Source organism: Oncorhynchus kisutch, linkage group LG5 (assembly GCF_002021735.2).
Source record: "Oncorhynchus kisutch isolate 150728-3 linkage group LG5, Okis_V2, whole genome shotgun sequence".
Taxonomy (NCBI): domain Eukaryota; kingdom Metazoa; phylum Chordata; class Actinopteri; order Salmoniformes; family Salmonidae; genus Oncorhynchus; species Oncorhynchus kisutch.
The window spans coordinates 21,756,346-21,779,870 of record NC_034178.2 but is presented as its reverse complement, the minus strand read 5'-3'; the positions used below and the strand labels follow the sequence as shown (position 1 = coordinate 21,779,870).

The 23,525-nt window shown below is 43.7% G+C and overlaps 1 protein-coding gene across 4 annotated transcripts in view; it reads right to left on the bottom strand.

Annotated features, from left to right (window-relative positions):
- Positions 1–23,525, bottom strand: part of LOC109890760 (receptor-type tyrosine-protein phosphatase T-like) — a 484,190-nt gene that overhangs the window by 64,463 nt on the left and 396,202 nt on the right. For all 4 annotated transcript variants that reach the window (XM_031824663.1, XM_031824659.1, XM_031824662.1 and 1 more), the window contains one exon: positions 8,311–8,398. In XM_031824663.1, the coding sequence (XP_031680523.1) occupies positions 8,311–8,398 (88 nt within the window). The remainder of the gene's footprint in view (positions 1–8,310; positions 8,399–23,525) is intronic.

Sequence of the window (23,525 nt, the reverse complement as noted above, 5' to 3'; positions counted from 1 at the left end):
CATCTTTAGCTCATGTTTGTACAGTACCCATCAAAAGTTTGGACACCTACTAATTCCAGGATTTTTCTTTATTTGTACCATTTTCTACATTGTAGAATAACAGCGGAGACATCAAAACTATGAAGTAACACATATGCAATCATGTAGTAACCAAAAAAGTGTTATACCAATCAAAATATATTTTATATTTGAGATTCTTCAAAGTAGCCACCCAGCTTTGCAAACTCTTGGCATTCTCTCAACCAGATTCATGAGGTAGTCACCTGGAATGCATTGCAATTAACAGGCGTGCCTTGTTAAAAGTACATTTGTGGAATTTCTTTCCTTGTGAATGAATTTGAGACAATCGGTTGTGTTGTGACAAGGTAGGGGTGGTTTGGTAAACCTATTTGGTAAAAGACCAAGTCCTTATTATGGCAATAACAGCTCAAATAAGCCAGGAGAAATGACAATCCATCATTACTTTAAGACATGTCCTTGCCGTGTCTGAATCCTGGCTCAGGAAGGCCTCAAAAAATTCTGAGATTTCCATAACCAACTATAACATTTTCCGTCAGGATAGAACTACCAAAGGGGGAGGAGTTAGCCTGCAAAGTAATGTCATACTTTCCAGGTCCATACCCAAACAGTTCGAACTACTAATTAAAAAAATTACTCTCTCCAGAAATAAGTCTCTCACTGTTGCCGCCTGCTTACCGACCCCCCTCAGCTCCCAGCTGTGCCCTGGACACCATTTGTGAATTGATCGCCCCCCATCTAGCTTCAGAGTTTGTTCTGTTAGGTAACCTAAACTGGGATATGCTTAACACCCCGGCAGTCCTACAATCTAAGCTAGATGCCCTCAATCTCACACAAATCATCAAGGAACCCACCAGGTACAACCCTAAATCTGTAAACAAGGGCACCCTCATAGACGTCATCCTGACCAACTGGCCCTCCAAATACACCTCCGCTGTCTTCAACCAGGATCTCAGCGATCACTGCCTCATTGCCTGTATCCGCTACGGATCCGCAGTCAAACGACCACCCCTCATCACTGCCAAACGCTCCCTAAAACACTTCTGTGAGCAGGCCTTTCTAATCGACCTGGCCCGGGTATCCTGGAAGGATATTGACCTCATCCCGTCAGTTGAGGATGCCTGGTCATTCTTTAAAAGTAACTTCCTCACCATTTTAGATAAGCATGCTCCATTCAAAAAATGCAGAACTAAGAACAGATATAGCCCTTGGTTCACTCCAGACCTGACTGCCCTCGACCAGCACAAAAACATCCTGTGGCGGACTGCAATAGCATCGAATAGTCCCCGCGATATGCAACTGTTCAGGGAAGTCAGGAACCAATACACGCAGTCAGTCAGGAAAGCAAAGGCCAGCTTCTTCAGGCAGAAATGTGCATCTTGTAGCTCTAACTCCAAAAAGTTCTGGAACACTAAAGTCCATGGAGAACAAGAACACCTCCTCCCAGCTGCCCACTGCACTGAGGCTAGGTAACACGGTCACCACCGATAAATCCATGATTATCGAAAACATCAACAAACATTTCTCAACGGCTGGCCATGCCTTCCTCCTTACTCCAACCTCGGCCAACAGCTCCGCCCCCCCCCCCCCGCAGCTACTCGCCCAAGCCTCTCCAGGTTCTCCTTTACCCAAATCCAGATAGCAGATGTTTTGAAAGAGCTGCAAAACCTGGACCTGTACAAATCAGCTGGGCTTCACAATCTGGACCCTCTATTTCTGAATCTATTGTCGCTACCCCTATTACCAGCCTGTTTAACCTCTTTCATATCGTCTGAGATCCCCAAGGATTGGAAAGCTGTCGCAGTCATCCCCCTCTTCAAAGGGGGAGACACCCTGCACCCAAACTGTTCCAGACCTATATCCATCCTGCCCTGCCTATCTAAGGTCTTCGAAAGCCAAGTCAACAAACAGGTCACTCCGCTGTGCAATCTGGTTTCCGAGCCGGTCACGGGTGCACCTCAGCCACGCTCAAGGTACTAAACGATATCATAACCGCCATCGATAAAAGACAGTACTGTGCAGCCGTCTTCATCGACCTTGCCAAGGCTTTCGACTCTGTCAATCACCATTTCTTATCGGCAGACTCAGTAGCCTCGGTTTTCTGATGACTGCCTTGCCTGGTTCACCAACTACTTTGCAGACAGAGTTCAGTGTGTCAAATCTGAGGTCATGCTGTCCGGTCCTCGGGCACTCTCTATGGGGGTGCCAGAGGGTTCAATTCTCGGGCTGACTCTTTTCTCTGTATATATCAATGATGTTGCTCTTGCTGTGGGCGATTCCCTGATCCACCTCTACGCAGACGACACCATTCTGTATACTTCCGGTCCGTCCTTGGACACTGTGCTATCTAACCTCCAAACGAGCTTCAATGCCATACAACACTCCTTCCGTGGCCTCCAACTGCTCTTAAACGCTAGTAAAACCAAATGCATGCTTTTCAACCATTCGCTGCCTGCACCCGCACGCCCGAATAGCATCACCACCCTGGATGGTTCCGACCTAGAATATGTGGACATCTATAAGTACGTAGGTGTCTGGCTAGACTGTAAACTCTCCTTCCAGACTCATATCAAACATCTCCAATCTAAAATCAAATCTAGAGTCTGCTTTCTATTCCGCAACAAATCCTCCTTCACTCACGCCGCCAAACTTACCCTAGTAAAACTGACTATCCTACCGATCCTCGACTTCGGCGACGTCATCTACAAAATAGCTTCCAACACTCTACTCAGCAAACTGGATGCAGTGTATCACAGTGCCATCTGTTTTGTTACTAAAGCACCTTATACCACCCACCACTGCGACCTGTATGCTCTAGTCGGCTGGCCCTCGCTACATATTCGTCGCCAGACCCACTGGCTCCAGGTCATCTACAAGTCCATGCTAGGTAAAGCTCCGCCTTATCTCAGTTCACTGGTCACGTTGGCAACACCCACCCGTAGCACGCGCTCCAGCAGGTGTATCTCACTGATCATCCCTAAAGCCAACACCTCATTTGGCCGCCTTTCGTTCCAGTTCTCTGCTGCCTGTGACTGGAACGAATTGCAAAAATCGCTGCAGTTGGAGACTTTTATCTCCCTCACCAATTTCAAACATCTGCTATCTGAGCAGCTAACCATTCGCTGCAGCTGTACATAGTCTATCGGTAAATAGCCCACCCATTTTTACCTACCTCATCCCCATACTGTTTTTATTTATTTACTTTTCTGCTCTTTTGCACACCAATATCTCTACCTGTACATGACCATCTGATCATTTATCACGCCAGTGTCAATCTGCAAAATTGTAATTATTCGCCTACCTCCTCATGCGTTTTGCACACAATGTATATAGACTCTTTTTTTTCTACTGTGTTATTGACTTGTTAATTGTTTACTCCATGTGTAACTCTGTTGTCTGTTCACACTGCAATGCTTTATCTTGGCCAGGTCGCAGTTGCAAATGAGAACTTGTTCTCAACTAGCCTACCTGGTTAAATAAAGGTGAAATAAAAATAATAAACATGAAGGTCATTCAAGGCTAGCCTGGCTCGAAGTCTCCATCCCCCTGCCTGAGGCAGTCCCATCAGTCTCCCCCTCTTCCTTCACAATCATATTCCATCACGACCACCTTCATTGTGGGCAGCTCAATGGTGGGAGATGTTGGCCTGCCTACGGTCTGGAATCCCGTATCCAGCACTCCCTCCTGCCCAAGGTTCTGGCCAACTACTTTAATATTAACAACTTCGTAACTCTTAGTTTTTAACGACCTCCGTGTTATGCAATCTGAGGAAAGTAGGGAGGACAACAAAATTATTTTAGCTTGTACAGGGAATATAATAATTATTTCTGGCCCCTTCCCGTGCTTTCAAAGGGGTGCAAAATGTTTCAGCCGCCTTCTTGCCCTAAACACGTACCTGAAGAAACTTGCCAACAACAGGAATGTCTCGTTTTGTGACCATTTTGATTTGACGTGGGAGCAACCAGCACTTTTTAAGAGAGACAAGATTCACACTAACCACAGGGGTTCTAGGATTTATTTGGGTCTGGTAGTGCTCCAGTCCTCCCTGTCATAATTAGCAACAGAGGACATGGAGAGCATACTGTGTCCCATAGTACGGTTAACATTTTACTGCAGTGGGCTAAATCAGGGTCAGACAGAGTGTTTTTGGGTTGTCTTAAACAAATCCACTTTGAAACAAAAGTATAGACCTCACACACATGATTAAGCGCTTAAATACCATGTCAGATATAGAGTTTAAATGTATGCAAGTTTGAGTTTGCATCCCAATATTACACGTTATATACATTGCAGAACACTGAAATATAACAAAACTGTTTGACATTGAAACACCAGATTTCTGGCTGTTTTTTTAAGCAGGTTTATTCATTATGAAAAATATTAATAACACTCCACCCACGAGGCCACTAGAGGGAGATTTGGGTATTTGACTGCAGGTTAGGGCTACTGTAAGTAACCTAGTTTATTTTCCTTCTAACTCCCCTCAATAACTCTAATACCTTGTCACCCTCTCTAAATAATAAATTGTTGATTGATCTCTAAATAATAAGTTGTTCATATGCAATGATTTTATTATTTACAATGGCATTGATATTTTCATGCTAACTAAGACTTGGCTTAAACCTGAGTATTTTAGTTCTCTACAAGAAACAGCCCATCTTGTATATTTTAGTATAGAATTCTCTGCTTTCTTTGGTTACACCAAAATATGGCAGGGTTATTATTCTTGGAGATCTGTGGGTTGCCCAAGCTATGCACCAGCAGGGGAGTTTCTTAACCTGTTAGACTCCTTTAACTTTGTGCTACATGCCACAGGGCCTACACACAACAAAGGCCATACTCTTGTACTGTTCTATAGTCTGAATAGTAATAACTTGGAAACTATTGATGTGTGTCTCTGACCATCTTCATTGTTTTTAAAATGCTTTCTCCTCCTCCTAAAAATGCGTCTGTCACCACTTAGCTCCACAACTGCTAGTAGACTTACACATGCTTTTCTATCCGGCACCACTGACCCTGTTAGTTGCCTTCACAATAAAGATTTGGTGAATAGTTTCAATTATATATGTCAGGCTACTTTAGACTCAGTGGCACCAGTTAAAACCAATAATACATTGTCTGTCAGTGTCTCAACCTGGTTAAATTACCACACTTGTGCTTTAAAAATTTAACTTAGAAAGGCTAAATGTAAACGGAAGACCTGCAAACTTTTTGATTTGAACCTTTATTTAACTAGGCAAGTCAGTTAAGAACAAATTCTTATTTACAATGACAGCCCAAAGGGGAACAGTGGGTTAACTGCCTTGTTCAGGGGCAGAATGACAGATTTTTACATTGTCAGCTCAGGGATTCGATCCAGCAAACTTTCGGTTACTGGCGCAATGCTCTAACGACCAGGCTTTTATGAGATAATGAAGGATCTGATGAGACATTTCAATGTTGTGGTTAAAAATGCTAATGCAAATCACTTCTCTACCCCGATCTCTGAGGATTCCCACAACTCAAAAATTCAGTTTGAGACAATTGAGCATGTTGTTAGTGCCCCACGCTTAACAGTGACAGGCTCGCATCCCCTGATCTTTGCTAACTGTTTTTACAATTATTTACAGAAAATATAGAAATGATTCGATCCCAGAATGACAGTAGCTGGCACCATACTAGCATTTCTGGTCAGGAGGGACTTGAGGCAACTACTCTGAGACCGTCTACTACTTCCTTTTGCTCCTTTCAGGAGCATTTAAGCCCCTCCTTGATACTATTGCTCACATGAAGACCTCCTCTTGCCCCTTGGATGTGGTCCCTACTAGACTACTGAAAGATGTTATGCCTACTGTTGACCCAAACTTTCTATCTATTGTAAATATTTCCCTGAACAGCCTACTTTAAAACTGGTCTGGTCCAATCTGTCCTTAAAAGACCCAACCTCGCTTTATTGAAAGTCAATAATGACCTTGTGTTGGCTGTCAATGCCTTTGAATGCTCGATTCTAGTTTTTTGGGATCTCAGTTTGACACTATTGATCATATTATCCTTGTTGACTGGCTGGAGAGGTGGGTGGGAATCTCTGGCTGGTTCAGGTCATATTTATGTGGCAGACGTTTCTCAGTGAGCATGAGTGGTTCAGTATCGTCCCCAGCACCTATTCACTATGGTGTCCCTCGGGGGTCAATTCTGGGCCTGATCATATTTTTCCCGTGTATGCTACCCCTTGGTGACATCATCCGCAATCATAACACACGCCTAAGACGTGGATGTCGATAAAGGCAGGCCCCCGCACCTCTCTGGTTGGGTTAAATGTGGAAGACACGTTTCAGTTGAAGGCATTCAGTTGTACAACTGACTAGGTATCTCCCTTTCTATTTACCAATCAGACCCAGTGACCAATCTAGTGTAGCTGCCCTTCACTAGTGTCTTGCTGACATCAGATATTAGATGTCTGACAATTTTCTCCAGCTTAATAATGAAAAGATCTGAGGTTGTTGTATTTTTTCCCCTCACCTTGCTAGAATTCCGATTGTAGATAAGCGTGGTCATTTGTTAACAAATGCAAAGCCTACAGCCAGGATCCTTGGTGTCTTCTTTGACCCTGACCTAAACCTCGAGCTGCAAGTAAAAAAGGTTGTCCAGTCTTGCTTTTATCATCTAAGAAATAAAGTTGAAGTCAAGTCTTTTATCTCAGTCCATGATCTGAAGAAATGTATAGATGCTTTTATTTCCTCAAACCTAGATCACTGTAACTCTTTGTATACCTATCTCAGCCAGAAATCACTCCATCGTTTACAGCTTGGCATTTCACAGGCACCAGGAAATGTAACCATGTAAACACTTTTTCAGCTTCTCTGCACTGGCTAGCAGTCACTTTTAGAATAAACAAAACATTTGTATTAATCATGTTTAAGGCTAGGCTTGGATAAGCCCCATCCTATATCTTAGATATTTTACATCCTTAAGAGCCAGGATGCAGCATAAGATCCTCTGGCAGGGCACTGTTGACTATTCCAGGACTTAAATGGAAGGAGACTGGCCATTTGCTACTAGACTTTGGAATAGTCTACCAAAGGATATCAGGCATGCAGATTCAGTGCACATTTTTATGTGCCTCCTGAAGATACACTTACAGTAAAAATATGATTTGAATGCATGATTTGAATGCATGATTTGAATGCATGATTTGAATGCATGATTTGAATGCATGATTTGAATGCATGATTTGAATGCATGATTTGAATGCATGATTTGAATTAGGTATCTTTAAAAAAAAATGTGTTCCTCCTTCCACTTGTTTTTGTTAGTACTTTTAATTAATTTTATTATTTTATGATGTGAAGCAGTTTGTTATTTGTAATTGAAAAGCACAATACAAATAAAGTTCTTATAAAGAAGGGAAAGGAGTGTGATGTGTCAGTGTATGAGTGAGCGAGCAGGTTTTGTGTGTGTGTGTGTGTGTGTGTGTGTGGGAGAGAGTCAGGGGAGCTTAGGGGTTGCCAAGGTGAAGAGGTGGGGCTTTAGGAAGGACTGAAAGATGGTGATGGACTCAGATTCATGGATGGCTGGAAGGAGGAAGTTCCAGAGCCTTGGAGTAACCCTGGAGAAGGCCCTGTCGCTGAAGGTGGTGAAGGGCTTTGTAGGTCAGAAGGAGGATCAGAAGGTAGGCCATCATTCTAAATAACAATTTGTTATTAACTGACTTGCCTAGTTAAATAATGGTTAGATAAATACAAAAATATATATAAAAAGGAGACAGTAGCGTTCACAGAGACAAGGAGTTCACAGAGGGCGGGGTGATGTGATGCCAGGACTTAGTGTGGGTGAGAAGTCGTTAGGAGCTTGTGGAGGGAGCTTGCGTTGATGCCGGAAAGTAGTGAGTTGCAGTAGTCCAGACGAGAGGTGACAAATGCGTGGATGAGGGATTCAGCAGGAGGATAGGAGAAGGAGGACCTGACTTTGACAGTATTGCAGAGGTGGAATAATTACAATTTTTAACAGTTTGTCGGATGTGGTGGTCAAAGGATAGGGTCGAGTCCAGAATGGGGGCAAGGTTGCGTGTGTATGGGGAGGAAGAGACAATGGTGTCAATCAATGGTGAGGGTGATGTAGCCAACTTTGCTAAGTGTGGTTTTGGGGCCTATGAGATGCCCTCTACACACACCCTCCAGTCTGGTGATGTCAAAGGCGGCCTCAGGTCAAGCAAGTCTACCATGAGAACAGGAGACTCCTGAGCTCTGAAAAGGCTTGAGCAAATCCACCAAACACCCTTGTCTAGCTCAGTATCTGTGTCACTTCGGTACTCACAAGCGATGATGTTGCCATATCGGTTCTTGTTGCGGTTCTCATCCTTCTTGGCAGTCTCCCATGGGGCCGCCTGTCCTTCCGTCAGACCCTGAAATCACATCATACACTATCAAACATTGCTGCAGGCCAGAGTGTGTACACAAACCTACACGCACACACACACACACACACACACACAAGTGCGCGCACACGCACACAGTGAAAATAACAACCTTGCTGTCAAAATAACAACTTACTTGAGAACATACAGTAAAACCATTCTATAGTATAAAACCGCTAACATTGGAGGAACCAGTATGCAAAAGGGTTGTAAAATGTAAAACAATGATTACTGACATAACTTTGTTATGATACAGTGAAATGTAGCATAACAAGATGAAAGTTTTACGTGTTAAAAAACAAAGTCAATACTACTTGAAAGGTACCATTCCTCCAGCCACAAACTCTCTCTGAAATGTTTTGATTTGTTGACTCAAAGAACTTGTTGATGAAAAGAGTCTTGCTCATCATGTATTGTTCACTTTTCACTAATGGACCATGTTAGGACTCGCCTGCTAACCATATACTGTATATTGAATACCTCATTAATAGGCATATCAGTATATCATAGGAGGCTGGTGGGAGGAGCTGTAGGATGACAGGCTCATTGTAATGGCTGGAATGGAATACAGTGCATTCAGAAAGTACTCAGACCACTTGACTTTTTCCACATTTTGTTACGTTACAGTATTATTCGAAATTGATTAAATCTTTTTTTGCCTCATCAATCTACACACAATAACCCATAATGACAAAGCGAAAATAGGTTTTTAGAATATTTAGCAAATATATAAAAAAAACAAACAGACACCTTATTTACATAGGTATTTAGACCCTTGGCTATGAGACTCGAAATTGATGTCATGTGCATCCTGTTTCCATTGATCATCCATTGAGATGTTTCTACAACTTGATTGGAGTCCACCTATGGTAAATTAAATTCATTGGACATGATTTGGAAAGGCACACAACTGTCTATATAATGTCACACAGTTGACAGTGCATGGCAGAGCAAAAACAAAGCCTTGAGGTCTAAAGAATTGGCCGTAGAGCTCCGAGACAGGATTATGTTGAGGCACAGATCTGGGGAAGGGTACCAAAACATATCTGTAGCATTGAAGGTAACCAAGAACACAGTGGCCTCCATCGTTCTTAAATGGAAGACCTTTGGAACCACCAAAGGCTCTTCCGAGAGCTAGCCACCCGAACAAGCAGAACAATCAGGGGAAAAGGGCCAAGATCAGGGAGGTGACCAAGAACCCAATGGTCACTCTAACAGAGCTCCAGAGTTATTCTGTGAAGATGGGAGAACCTTCCAGAAGGACAACCATCTTCGCATCACTTCACCAATCCAGCATTTATGGTAGAGTGGACAGAAGGAAGCCACTCATCAGTAAAAGCCACATGACAGCCCACTTGGAGTTTGCCAAAAGGCACCTAAAGGACTCTCAGACCAAGGTACAAGGTAATTGTGGTAGATACAGTTGAAGTCGGAAGTTTAAATCAAATCAAATCAAATCAAATGTATTTATATAGCCCTTTGTACATCAGCTGATTTCTCAAAGTGCTGTACAGAAACCCAGCCTAAAACCCCAAACAGCAAGCAATGCAGGTGTAGAAGCACGGTGGCTAGGAAAAACTCCCTAGAAAGGCCAATACCTAGGAAGAAACCTAGAGAGGAACCAGGCTATGTGGGGTGGCCAGTCCTCTTCTGGCTGTGCCGGGTGGAGATTATAACAGAACATGGTCAAGATGTTCAATGTTCATAAATGACCAGCATGGTCGAATAATAATAAGGCAGAACAGTTGAAACTGGAGCAGCAGCATGGCCAGGTGGCCAAGTTTACATACACTTAGGTTGGAGTCATTAAAACTTGTTTTTCAACCACTCCACACATTTCTTGTTAACAAACTATAGTTTTGGCAAGTCGGTTAGGACATCTACTTTGTGGATAACACAAGTAATTTTTCCAACAATTGTTTACAGACAGATTATTTCACTTATAATTCACTGTATCACAGTTCCAGTGGGTCAGAAGTTTACATACACTAAGTTGACTGTGCCTTTAAACAGCTTGGAAAATTCCAGAAAATGATGTCATGGCTTTAGAAGCTTCTGATAGGCTAATTGACATAATTTGAGTCAATTGGAGGTATACCTGTGGATGTATTGCAAGGCCTAACTTCAAACTCAGTGCCTCTTTGCTTGACATCATGGGAAAATCAAAAGAAATCAGCCAAGACCTCAGAATATTTATTTTGAAAAAAGCCAAGTTCATACTTGGGGGCATTTCCAAACGCCTGAAGGTACCACGTTCATCTGTACAAACAATAGTACACAAGTAAACACCATGGGACCACGCAGCCGTCATACCACTCAGGCAGGAGAAACGTTCTGTTTCCTAGAGATGAATGTACTTTGGTGTGAAAAGCACAAATCAATCCCAGAACAACAGCAAAGGACCTTGTGAAGATGCTGGAGGAAACCGGTACAAAAGTATCGATCTCCGCAGTAAAGCGAGTCCTATATCGACATAACCTGAAAGGCCGCTCAGCAAGGAAGAAGCCACTGCTCAAAACCACCATTAAAAAGCCAGACTACGGTTTGCATCTGCACATGGAAACAAAGATCGTATTTTTTGGAGAAATGTCCTCTGGTCTGATGAAACAAAAATTTAACTGTTTGGCCATAATGACCATCGTTATGTTATGAATGGAGGAAAAATGGGGATGCTTGCAAGCCGTAGAACGCCATCCCAACTGTGAAGCACAGGGGTGGCAGCATCAAGTTTTGGGGGTGTTTTGCTGCAGGAGGGACTGGTGCACTTCACAAAATAGATGGCATCATGAGGCAGGGAAATTATGTGGATATATTGAAGCAACATCTCAAGACATCAATCAGGAAGTTAAAGCTTGGTCACAAATGGGTCTTCCAAATGGACAATGACCCCAAGCATACTTCCAAAGTTGTGGCAAAATGGCCTAAGGACAACAAAGTCAAGGTATTGGAGTGGCCATCACAAAGCCCTGACCTCAATCCTGTAGAAAATTTGTGGGCAGAACTGAAAAAGTGTGTGCGAGCAAGGAGGCCTACAAACCTGACTCAGTTACAGTACATCAGCTCTGTCAGGAGGAATGGGCCAAATTCACCCAACGTATTGTGGGAAGCCTGTGGAAGTTAAATTTAAAGGCAATGCTACCAAATACTAACTGAGTGTGTGTAAATTTCTGACCCACTGGGAATGTGGTGAAAGAAATATAGGCTGAAATAAATCACTCTCAACTATTATTCTGACATTTCACATTCTTAAATTAAAGCAGTGATCCTAACTGACCTAAGACGGGGAATGTACTAAGATTAAATGTCAGGACTTGTGAAAAATTGAGTTTAAATTTATTTGGCTAAGGTATATGTAAACTTCCAACTTCAACTGTATGTACATACAACCGTGGCAGAAGCGTATATGATTAGTCAAAAAGGTTTGTGTGAAAAGGTTCAATGCAGAAAGGTAAAGTTAACCAAATAGCTACCAGGACTAACTATTTAGCAGTCTTATGGCTTGGTGGTAGAATCTGTTCAGGGTCCTGTTGGTTCTAGACTTTGTGCATCATTATCAAAGGGAACAGTCTATGACTTGGGTGGCTGGAATCTTTGACAATTTTTAGGGCCTTCCACAGACATCGCCTGGTATAGAGGTCCTGGATGGTAGGGAGCATGGGCCCCGTGATGTACTGGGCCTTCCGCTTTACCCTCTGTGGTGCATTACCCTCATTCGGATGCAAAGCAGATGCCATACCAAGCGGTGATGCAGACGGTCAAGATGCTCTCAATGGTGCAGCTGTAGAACTTTTTGAGGATCTGACAAATATTTTCAGCCTGAGGGGGAAGAGGCGTGGTCATGCCCTCTTCACGACTGTATTGGTGTGTTAAGACCATGATAGATCCTTAGTGATGTGGGCACCGAGGAACTTGAAGCTCTCAACCCGCTCTCGGCTCTCCATTTTCTGTAGTCAGTGATCAGCTCGCTCGTCTTCTCTATGCCCACTGTAACGCTTTTAAAACACTTATTTTGATTGTCAGTGTACTACCGCGTCAGTCATTTGATGGATGTACTGCTCAACAAAAAGATGGCTTTTAGTAGATGTTTATGACTGAGACATTGAGAAGGATGAAGATTCAAATATACAGTTTGTCAGAAGCACTGCAATAAATATGAGCTGACATATCATTTTTTTTGTATTTAGTTCTCTGTTTTGTTCATCCAGGTTCATGTTTTTCTATTTTTTTAGGTTTTCGCTTTCAAAAATCACAAAATTGGATGTTGTAAGTAAAAAAATTTACATTCGATTTTTCTCTGTAGTTACCCTTTAATTGCAAGAGTGCACCAGCCAGTGACCATTGTTTGGTTAGCAATGTTTCTGTAGCACTCATGTGATTGCAAAGTTTGCAAAACAAATGGCCACTGGATTGATGCAAATAACCATGATATCATTCTGGCAAAATTGAGAAGGTTTTTTGGAAAGCCTTTCCATTTACTGGAAGAGGGTTGTCATTACATTAACACCAATGCTAATGGCTACACAAGGTGGGAGACAAACAGACAGGGGGCCTTCCTGTTTACATTTGCTTAATTAAGGCAAATCAGTTAAGAACAAATGCTTATTTACAATGACAGTCTACCTGGGAACAGTGGGTTAACTGCCTTGTTTAGGGGGAGAACAAAATATTTCACTGAGTCACTGATGCATTTTGTTAATGTCTTATGATAATGTTTGGCAAATTCATGAATGTTCTACTAAGTTCAACACATTTTTGAATATTATTGAATTGCGTTTTTAATTTCTGGATTCCGTGAATCTGGAAATGTTCTCCAATTTTATAGGGGCCTAATGATGTCCTATGCAATGTGACAAAAATGTAGTTGCTATGTCCTTCTCTGGGTACACTCAAATGTACAGAGAACATAACAAAGTGCAATGCAACTAAAATGGAGTTGTTTGTCCTTCGCTGGATCATCTCAACTGTACAGAAAATGTAAAGTGGCACGCTTGATGGCTGAAATTGGCTAAGAAGAGAGTGTTTGTGTGGTTAACAGGCTGCTCAAGGGAGGCCATATGGACTGTGTGCTATTTTTGCATTCCTCTATAAAAAAACATAGGGGCAAATCTGTCACCGCTGCCTAATTAATGCAGAATTGTCCTTTAGCATGCATTAAAGGATATCTATGCTAAACTGCCGATACAACAAGCTTTCTCTTGCACAGCTTCACTTGCAGACAACAACATACCGTTTGACCCATTTACCAGACGTTGATTCCTCATTGCCCAGTCCACTGAAAAATTGATTTACTGTCTTGCCCCCAAACAGGGAGTTTATTATTAAGGTCAACGGTGAATTCTTTCTGAGGGAAGTCTGTAATCCACTCCCTCCAATTACTTCCTGTTAGAGCTGTAATATCCTGTTGCCCATCTCTGTCGTGATTGGCCGTGGCATAAATGGCTCTCTCTCTGCCCTCTAACAACGCTGGCAGCCGTGAGAGTAAAGACCCTGAGAATTCTACTCCATCATGGCACATCTGTCTTCTTCCTGAGCGTGAAATAGAGCTACTCGCCAACACTGGCTCAGGTCCACACCACTCAGAAATTGCAGATATACTGTACAGCAAGACACACTGAGGATGATTGATGGGTATATTCTCAGAGCTTTCTGTTTCTCTATATAAATTGTAGACCCCCTTCAAATTAGTGGATTCGGCTATTTCAGCCACACCCGTTGCTGACAGGTGTATAAAACTGAGCACACAGCCATGCAATCTTCATAGACAAACATTGGCAGAAGAATGGCCCATACTGAAGAGTTCAGTGACATTCAACGTGCCGCCGTCATAGGATGCCACCTTTCCAACAAGTCAGTTCGTCAAATTTCTGCCCTGCTAGAGCTGGCCCGGTCAACTGTAAGAACTGTTATTGTGAGGTGGAAATGTCTAGGAGTAACAACGGCTCAGCCACAAAATGGAATCACCGGAGCTTCATGAAATGGCTTTCCATGGCCAAGAAGCCGCACATAAGCTTAAGATCACAGTGGAAATGCGTTCTCTGGAGTGATGAATCACACTTCACCATCTGGCAGTCCGACGGAAGAACCTGGGTTTATGGCAGATGCCAGGAAAACACGACCTGCCCCAATGCAGTGCCAACTGTAAAGTTTGGTGGAGGAATAATGTTCCGGGGCTGTTTTTCATGGTTGGGCTAGGTCCCTTAGTTCCAGTGAAGGGTCATCTTAAAGCTACAGCATACAAAGACATGCTAAACTATTCTGTGATTAAGTGAGTTTGAACGGGGTATGGTTTGGGGAACGCCCTTTCCTGTTTCAGCATTACAATGCCACGTGCACAAAGCGAGGTCCATACAGAAATAGTTTGTCGAGATCGGTGTGGAAGAACTTGACTGGCCTGCACAGAGCCCTGACCTCAACCCCATCAAACACCTTTTGGGATGAATTGGAACGCCGACTCCGAGTCAGACCAACATCAGTGCCTGACCTCACTAATGCGCTTGTAGCAATGGAAGCAAGTCCCCGCAGCAATATTCCAGCATGTAGTGGAAAGTCTTCCCAGAAGAGTGGATGCTGTTGTAGCAGAAAAGGGGGGACCAACTCCATATTAATGACAATGATTTTGGAATGAGATATTCGACAAGCAGGTGTCCACAATTTTTTTACCATTTAGTGTACTTCTGGACGTTTCTCATCTAATCAAGCAACTCTAGAAAGAGCTTTGCACTGAAATAGACCTATGGTATTCCCTTCAACCTGACAGCATAATTGCTGTGCATAAATAAAATAGATGGATTTGTGGCATTTTGAATGCATACTCAACCTGGACTTCACCATGACAGATGGTTGAAATTGAATGCTTGTTATTAATACAGGAACTCTATGGTTTTACAATGGCAAGCCTACATTAGTAATCAAAGTGTGCATCCCAAATGGCACTATATTCCCAACATTGAGCACTACTTTTGACCAGAGCCTTATGGACCCTAGTCTAAAGTAGTGTACTATGACTAGGCAGTCAGACTAACTTTCCATTTAATTGATCAGATGGGTTCCTGTGCTTGGAATAAAGCAGTTAGTTTGTGTGTTGGCAGGCTAATGGCAAGCCCCCCCCCCCCCCCCCCCCCCCCCCCCCAGAAAGAAACAGCCTGAACAAAGCAAGGCCAAATTTACAAATCTCTTATGCTGTAAAATCAGCCTCCTAAAGTCCATTGCGTGCGAGATGGTGCTGTCGAGCAAGATGAAACATTGAGCAAGCAAACGCTGATTCGAGAGCACAGAGGATGGGTCCCGCGAGCAGAAGATGAGTGCGGCGAGCGCACAGACCAATCGAGAGAGCAGAATGTGATCGAGGGCTGCAGCACGCGCAAATTAAATTTGAGATGCAAGTGTGACTTTGAGCGAGCAGAACATCATTGTTGCACCAAAATATTAATTAGAGAGCAGAGATTTTTGTTTTGTTTTGCAGATATACTTACTACAAGACTCAGAAGTTACTCTCACAAATAAACTGCATTCCCACATGGATTTCTCCTTTTGCACCCAAAAATCTTGCTCTCCGAATGGCAATATTTTACATCTGTATAATCATCACTACTTAACACAGCCACAGAGTAATAATTATTATGGCTAAACCCCACCTATTTCAACATTTATCTTCTTAAAATATTTTAAACATAACCCTAACCACTCTGATTATATTATGCCTAAGGGACTGAAATAAGGGTTACATCGGACCTCTCTGAAGTGAAAATGGATGGCCCTCCCTTCAGAAAAATATACTTTACCTAAGCCCTCCCTGAACGATTGAAAAAAAACAAGTGACCCTCCCCTACAGTATACCCAAAATAATAGTTAAAACAAAGTGGATAGTAGAGAACATGACTACTGTTTACCCTCACTTCTTGGACAGACCAGAGCCTTAGATATGCAGTTTTTGAAACTGTTCTTCGTCCTGTCATCATTGAAGGGCGACACAGGAATTGTGATGCACAGCGCTGCGGGCCAGAAGATTGTGGGTTTGCAGAACAGTTCTGGGGTAATGGCCCTAGTATCGGATGTACCGATACTGTGCAGCTGTTGTTACACGTGGTCTGCCACTGCGAGGACAGTCAGCCTGTCTCCCTGTAGCGCTGTGTTAGGCGTCTCACAGTATGGACATTGCAATTTATTGCCCTGGCCACATCTGCAGTCCTCATGCCTCCTTGCAGCATGCCTAAGGCTCATTCACGCAGATGAGCAAGGACCCTGGGCATCTTTATTTTGGTGTTTTTCAGAGTCAGTAGAAAGGCCTTTTTGGTGTCCTAGGTTTTCACTGTGACCTTAATTGCCTACTGTCTGTAAGCTGTTAGTGTCTTAACGACCATTCCACAGGTGCATGTTCATTAATTGTTTATGGTTCATTGAACAAGCATGGGAACCAGTGTTTAAACCATTTACAATGAATGAAGTTATTTGGATTTTTACTAATTATCTTTGAAAAACAGGGTCCTGAAAATTGGATGGTTTTTTTTGCTGCGTTTTAGTAAAAGCATGGCATGAATCTATCATCGTATTTGCAGGTACAAGAAAAAAATGCCTTTTATAAACATTTTATGCAACTCTGTGTAATTTTACATATTAGCACAAACAAATTACTGGAATTAGGGGCTAAGAATGGACAGAGAAGTGCATTTGTCCATCTTATCATATATTTCTCTAATTCCAAATCAGTGTGTCTTGTTTGCAACGAAACTGTCCCTGTTTGCAAATAATTAAATCAGATAAATACATCATTGGCAGGAAACATATTGTTTTTAATCAATTCAATTATAGTATTAGCAAGCTTCTCATCTTCGCGCTCTCCTTCTCAGACTGAATAGAATATAGGCTAGTCCACACGCATTTTTGGGACTAGATCTAATCGACAACAAGAAATTCTGAGTAAACTTTTGACTCCTCCTGAACTAACCCCGTCGCCCTACCCAGCACAGCAATTGCTTAAGAAGCACACCAAAAAATGTGCAGCAAGACCAGAGCATGCTGGGCTCAGGGTTGGAATATCCAATGCGGTGTGTAATGCAGCCTAGTTTTATTTACACCATCCCGACAGCTGGTTTTAGGAATATAACTTGATCTGTGCTTCTCCGAACATGCACTTCGTAGCCTATAGCCTGTAGGTTATGTATCATTTGATTGAGATCATACTAAATAGCTTATAGGCGCAATTGATATTTCATGCACAGCGGAGAATCAGAGATGAGGGGTGGCATCAGTATACAGTGCATTTGGGAATTATTCAGACCCCTTGACTTTCTCCACATTTTGTTACGTTGCAGCCTTTCTGTTTTACTTTTCTCATCAAACTACACAATACCTTCATAATGACAAAGCAAAAATGTTTTTTTAAACAGAAATATGACATCAGAACATTTAATAAGTACTTTGCTGAAGCACCTTTGGCAGAGATTAGAACCTTGAGTGTTCTTGGGTGTGCCAAACTTCAAGCTGTATTTGGGGAGTTTCTCCCATTCTTCTCTGCAGATCCTCTCCGGCTCTGTCAGGTTGAATTGCTGCACATCTATTTTCTGATCTCTCCAGAGATGTTCGATTGGGTTCAAGTCCAGGCTCTGACTGGGCCACTCAAGGAAATTCAGAGACTTATCCCGAAGGCACTCCTGTATTGTGTGCTTAGGGTCGTTGTCCTGTTGGAAGGTGAACCTTCACCCCAGTCTGAGAACCTGCTCCAGAGCGTTCAGGACTTCATCAAGGATCTCTCTGTACTTTGGTCCGTTCATCTTTCCCTCGATCCTGACTAGTCTTCCAGTCCCTGCCACTGAAAAACATCCCCACGGCATGATGTTGCCACCACCATGCTTCACCGTAGGGATGCTGCCAGGTTTCCTCCAGACGTGATGCTTGGCATTAGGCCAAAGAGTTTCTCATGGTCTGAGAGTCCTTTAGGAGGTGCCTTTTGGTAAACTCCAAGCGGGCTGTCATGTCTTACTGGGGGGTGGCTTCCGTCTGCCCACTCTACCATAAAGGCCTGATTGGTGGAGTGCTGCAGAGATGGTTGTTCTTCTGGAAGGTTGTCCCATCTCCACAGAGGAACTTTGCAGCTCTGTCAGAGTGACCATCGGGTTCTTGGTCACCTCCCAGACAATGGCCCTTTTCCCCCGATTGCTCAGTTTGGCCGGGTGGCGAGTTCTAAGATGATCTTGGTGATTCCAAACACCATTTAAGAATGATGGAGGCCAGTGTGTTCTTGGGGACCTTCAATGCTGCAGAAATTGTTTGGCACCCAGATCTGTGCCTCGACACAATCCTGTCTCAGAGCTCTACGGATAATTCCTTCAACCTTATGGCTTGTTTTGTTTTTACTAATGACTCATTGTTAACTGTGAGACCTTGTATAGACAGTTGATGGAGACCACTGGGCTTTTTGAAACTGTCAACAATCTAGGAATATTTGTTTTATACCCTTCCCCAGATGTATGCCTTATAACAATTTTATCTTGAAAATCTACAAACAATTACTTGGACTTCATGGTATAGTTTTTGCTCTGACATGCACTGTCAACTGTGGGACCTTATATAGACAGGTGTGTTTCTTCCCAAATCATGTCCAGTCAATTTAATTCACCACAAGTGGACTCCAATCAAGTTGTAGAAACATCTCAAGGCTGATCAATGGAAACAAGTTGCACCTGAGCTCAATTTTGAGTCTCATATTGTAGCAAAGGGTCTGAATACTTATGTTATTTCTCTTTTTAAATTTTAATACATTTGCTAACACTTCTAAAATTCTGTTTAAATATAGAAATTTCATCACCCTCCCCTGGACTAGATTTAAAAAAAATACTAAACCCTCCCCTTGGCTGAAATTGAAAAGGCATGACCCTACTCCATGTTCCGGTAGGTAACCATTATGTAAATATCAATATGTCCCTACCCCTTACCTTAAACCCAAGATGGCGTAGCAGTCGGACGTCTTGTCGTGTCATGTCCCTTGTATATATCGTTTAAAAAATATAAAAAAAATAACATATTTTTCTTCGCATATCTTTTAAAACATTTTGCTAAAACGCAACTTCCAAATACTCTCCTGCAACCCGCCTCACCCAATGTTGCTATTTTTTTCTGAAGTATTTATATTTACTTTGGATCCGGATCCCCTCAACTGAAGCTAGCCAGCTAACTACCAGCTATTAGTCAGCAAACCATTGCTAGCGGTCTTCAGCTAACCGGTCATCAGCTAACCTTTAGCTCGGAAAGCTCTCGCCAGTTCGAACAACGCGACTCTATCCAGAGCATAACGGACCTATTATAATTTTTTATCCCCGGATTCCCACCGGATTCCCACCGCAAACGGAACATTTTCAAGTGGATCTTCACAACTAGCTAATCGCAACCCCGGATGATTACTCCTGGCTAGCGTTTCCACCCACTTAGCTTGAAGCTAGCCTGGCCAGAGCTCCTGTGCTACCACCGAAGCATACTCCTGGGCTACAATATCTGGACCCACGACCGGGCTATCGATGTCACCGCATGAAGAGGCATTAACAGACTCACCCCATCGCGACGCCCCCCCCAAAGGCTAACTTTCTAGCCCTTGCTATCTCCTTGCTTGCTAATTCGGCCTGCTAACTGCTAGCTTGTTTAGCCTCGGTCCGCTAACTGCTACCTTGTTTAGCCCCGGTCTACTAACTGTTAGCTTGTTAGCACAGGCCTGCTAACCGTCTGAATCGCCGCGTCCCAAACACTCACTGGACCCATATTTACTTTCTATCTCTTTTCGATTTTTAATTTGTTTATACCTTCCGGTAACCTGCCTCACCCAATGTGATACGGAATCGCTATTATTTTTAATTTTTAGAACACACTCAAGAACCCCCAGAAGCTAACCAGCTAACTAGCTACAAGCTATTTAGTCATTGTACTCGCCAGTCCAGCTTCCCTGCCCCATCCACCGCTGCCCCCTGGACACTGATCACTTGGCTACATAGCTAATGCATGCTGGACTGTCCACTAATCACGGTACTCCATTCTGCTTGTTTATGTTTTATCTTTCGGCCCCAGCCGCACTCAGGCTCTGTGTGTAGTTAATCCGATCCTCCCAGACTAGTCATCGCCATTTTACCTGCTGTTGTTGTGCTAGCTGATTAGCTGTTGTTGTCTCACCTACTGTTTTAGCTAGCTCTCCCAATTCAACACCTGTGATTACTGTATGCCTCGCTGTATGTCTCTCTCAAATGTCAATATGCCTTGTATCTTGTTGTTCAGGTTAGTTATAATTGTTTTAGTTTACAATGGAGCCCCTAGTTCCACTCTTCATACCCGATACCTCTTTTGTCCCACCTCCCACACATGCGGTGACCTCACACATTACAACCAGCATGTCCAGAGATACAACCTCTCTCATCATCACCCAGTGCCTGGGCTTACATCCGCTGCACCCGCACCCCACCATACCCCTGTCGGCGCATTATGCCCTGAATATATTCTACCATGCCCAGAAATCTGCTCCTTTTATTCTCTGTCCCCAACGCTCTAGGCGACCAGTTTTGACAGCCTTTAGCCGCACCCTCATTCTACTCCTCCTCTGTTCCGCAGGTGATGTGGAGGTAAACCGAGGCCCTGCATGTCCCCAGGCACCCTCATTTGTTGACTTCTGTGATAGAAAAAGCCTTGGTTTCATGCATGTCAACATCAGAAGCCTCCTCCCAAAGTTTGTTTTACTCACTGCTTTAGCACACTCTGCTAACCCTGATGTCCTTGCCGTGTCTGAATCCTGGCTCAGGAAGGCCACCAAAAATTCTGAGATTTCCATACCCAACTATAACATTTTCCGTCAAGATAGAACTGCCAAAGGGGGAGGAGCTAGCCTGCAAAGTATTGTCATACTTTCCAGGTCCATACCCAAACAGTTCGAACTACTAATTTTGAAAATTACTCTCTCCAGAAATAAGTCTCTGACTGTTGCTGCCTGCTACCGACCCCCCTCAGCTCCCAGCTGTGCCCTGGACACCATTTGTGAATTGATCGTCCCCCAACTAGCTTCAGAGTTTGTTCTGTTAGGCGACCTAAACTGGGATATGCCTAACACCCCGGCAGTCCTATAATCTAAGCTAGATGCCCTCAATCTCACACAAATCATCAAGGAACCCACCAGGTACAACCCTAAATCTGTAAACAAGGGCACCCTCATAGACGTCATCCTGACCAACTGGCCCTCCAAATACACCTCTGCTGTCTTCAACCAGGATCTCAGCGATCACTGCCTCATTGCCTGTATCCGCTACGGATCCGCAGTCAAACGACCACTCCTCATCACTGTCAAACGCTCCCTAAAACACTTCTGTGAGCAGGCCTTTCTAATCGACCTGGCCCGGGTATCCTGGAAGGACATTGACCTCATCCTGTCAGTTGAGGATGCCTGGTCATTCTTTAAAAGTAACTTCCTCACCATTTTAGATAAGCATGCTCCGTTCAAAAAATGCAGAACTAAGAACAGATATAGCCCATGGTTCACTCCAGACCTGACTGCCCTCGACCAGCACAAAAATATCCTGTGGCGGACTGCAATAGCATCGAATAGTCCCCGCGATATGCAACTGTTCAGGGAAGTCAGGAACCAATACACGCAGTCAGTCAGGAAAGCTAAGGCCAGCTTCTTCAGGCAGAAGTTTGCATCCTGTAGCTCCAACTCCAAAAAGTTCTGGGACACTGTGAAGTCCATGGAGAACAAGAGCACCTCCTCCCAGCTGCCCACTGCACTGAGGCTAGGTAACACGGTCACCACCGATAAATCCATGATTATCGAAAACTTCAACAAACATTTCTCAACGGCTGGCCATGCCTTCCGCCTGGCTACTTCAACCTCGGCCAACAGCTCCTCCCCCCCCGCAGCTCCTCGCCCAAGCCTCTCCAGGTTCTCCTTTACCCAAATCCAGATAGCAGATGTTCTGAAAGAGCTGCAAAACCTGGACTCGTACAAATCAGCTGGGCTTGACAATCTGGACCCTCTATTTCTGAAACTATCCGCCGCCATTGTCGCAACCCCTATTACCAGCCTGTTCAATCTCTCTTTCATATATCGTCTGAGATCCCCAAGGATTGGAAAGCTGCCGCAGTCATCCCCCTCTTTAAAGGGGGAGACACCCTGGACCCAAACTGTTACAGACCTATATCCATCCTGCCCTGCCTATCTAAGGTCTTCGAAAGCCAAGTCAACAAACAGGTCACTGACCATCTCGAATCCCACGTACCTTCTCTGCTGTGCAATCTGGTTTCCGAGCCGGTCACGGGTGCACCTCAGCCACGCTCAAGGTACTAAACGATATCATAACCACCATCGATAAAAGACAGTACTGTGCAGCCGTCTTCATCGACCTTGCCAAGGCTTTCGACTCTGTCAATCACCATATTCTTATCGGCAGACTCAGTAGCCTCGGTTTTTCGGATGACTGCCTTGCCTGGTTCACCAATTACTTTGCAGACAGAGTTCAGTGTGTCAAATCGGAGGGCATGCTGTCCGGTCCTCTGGCAGTCTCTATGGGGTTGCCACAGGGTTCAATCCTCGGGCCGACTCTTTTCTCTGTATATATCAATGATGTTGCTCTTGCTGCGGGCGATTCCCTGATCCACCTCTACGCAGACGACACCATTCTATATACTTCCAGCCCGTCCTTGGACACTGTGCTATCTAACCTCCAAACGAGCTTCAATGCCATACAACACTCCTTCCGTGGCCTCCAACTGCTCTTAAACGCTAGTAAAACCAAATGCATGCTTTTCAACCGTTCGCTGCCTACACCCGCCTGACCAGCATCACCACCCAGGATGGTTCCGACCTTGAATATGTAGACATCTATAAGTACTTAGGTGTCTGGCTAGACTGTAAACTCTCCTTCCAGACTCATATCAAACATCTCCAATCGAAAATCAAATCAAGAGTCGGCTTTCTATTCCGCAACAATGCCTCCTTCACTCACGCCGCCAAACTTACCCTAGTAAAACTGACTATCCTACCGATCCTCGACTTCGGCGACGTCATCTACAAAATTGCTTCCAACACTCTACTCAGCAAACTGGATGCAGTTTATAACAGTGCCATCCGTTTTGTCACTAAAGCACCTTATAC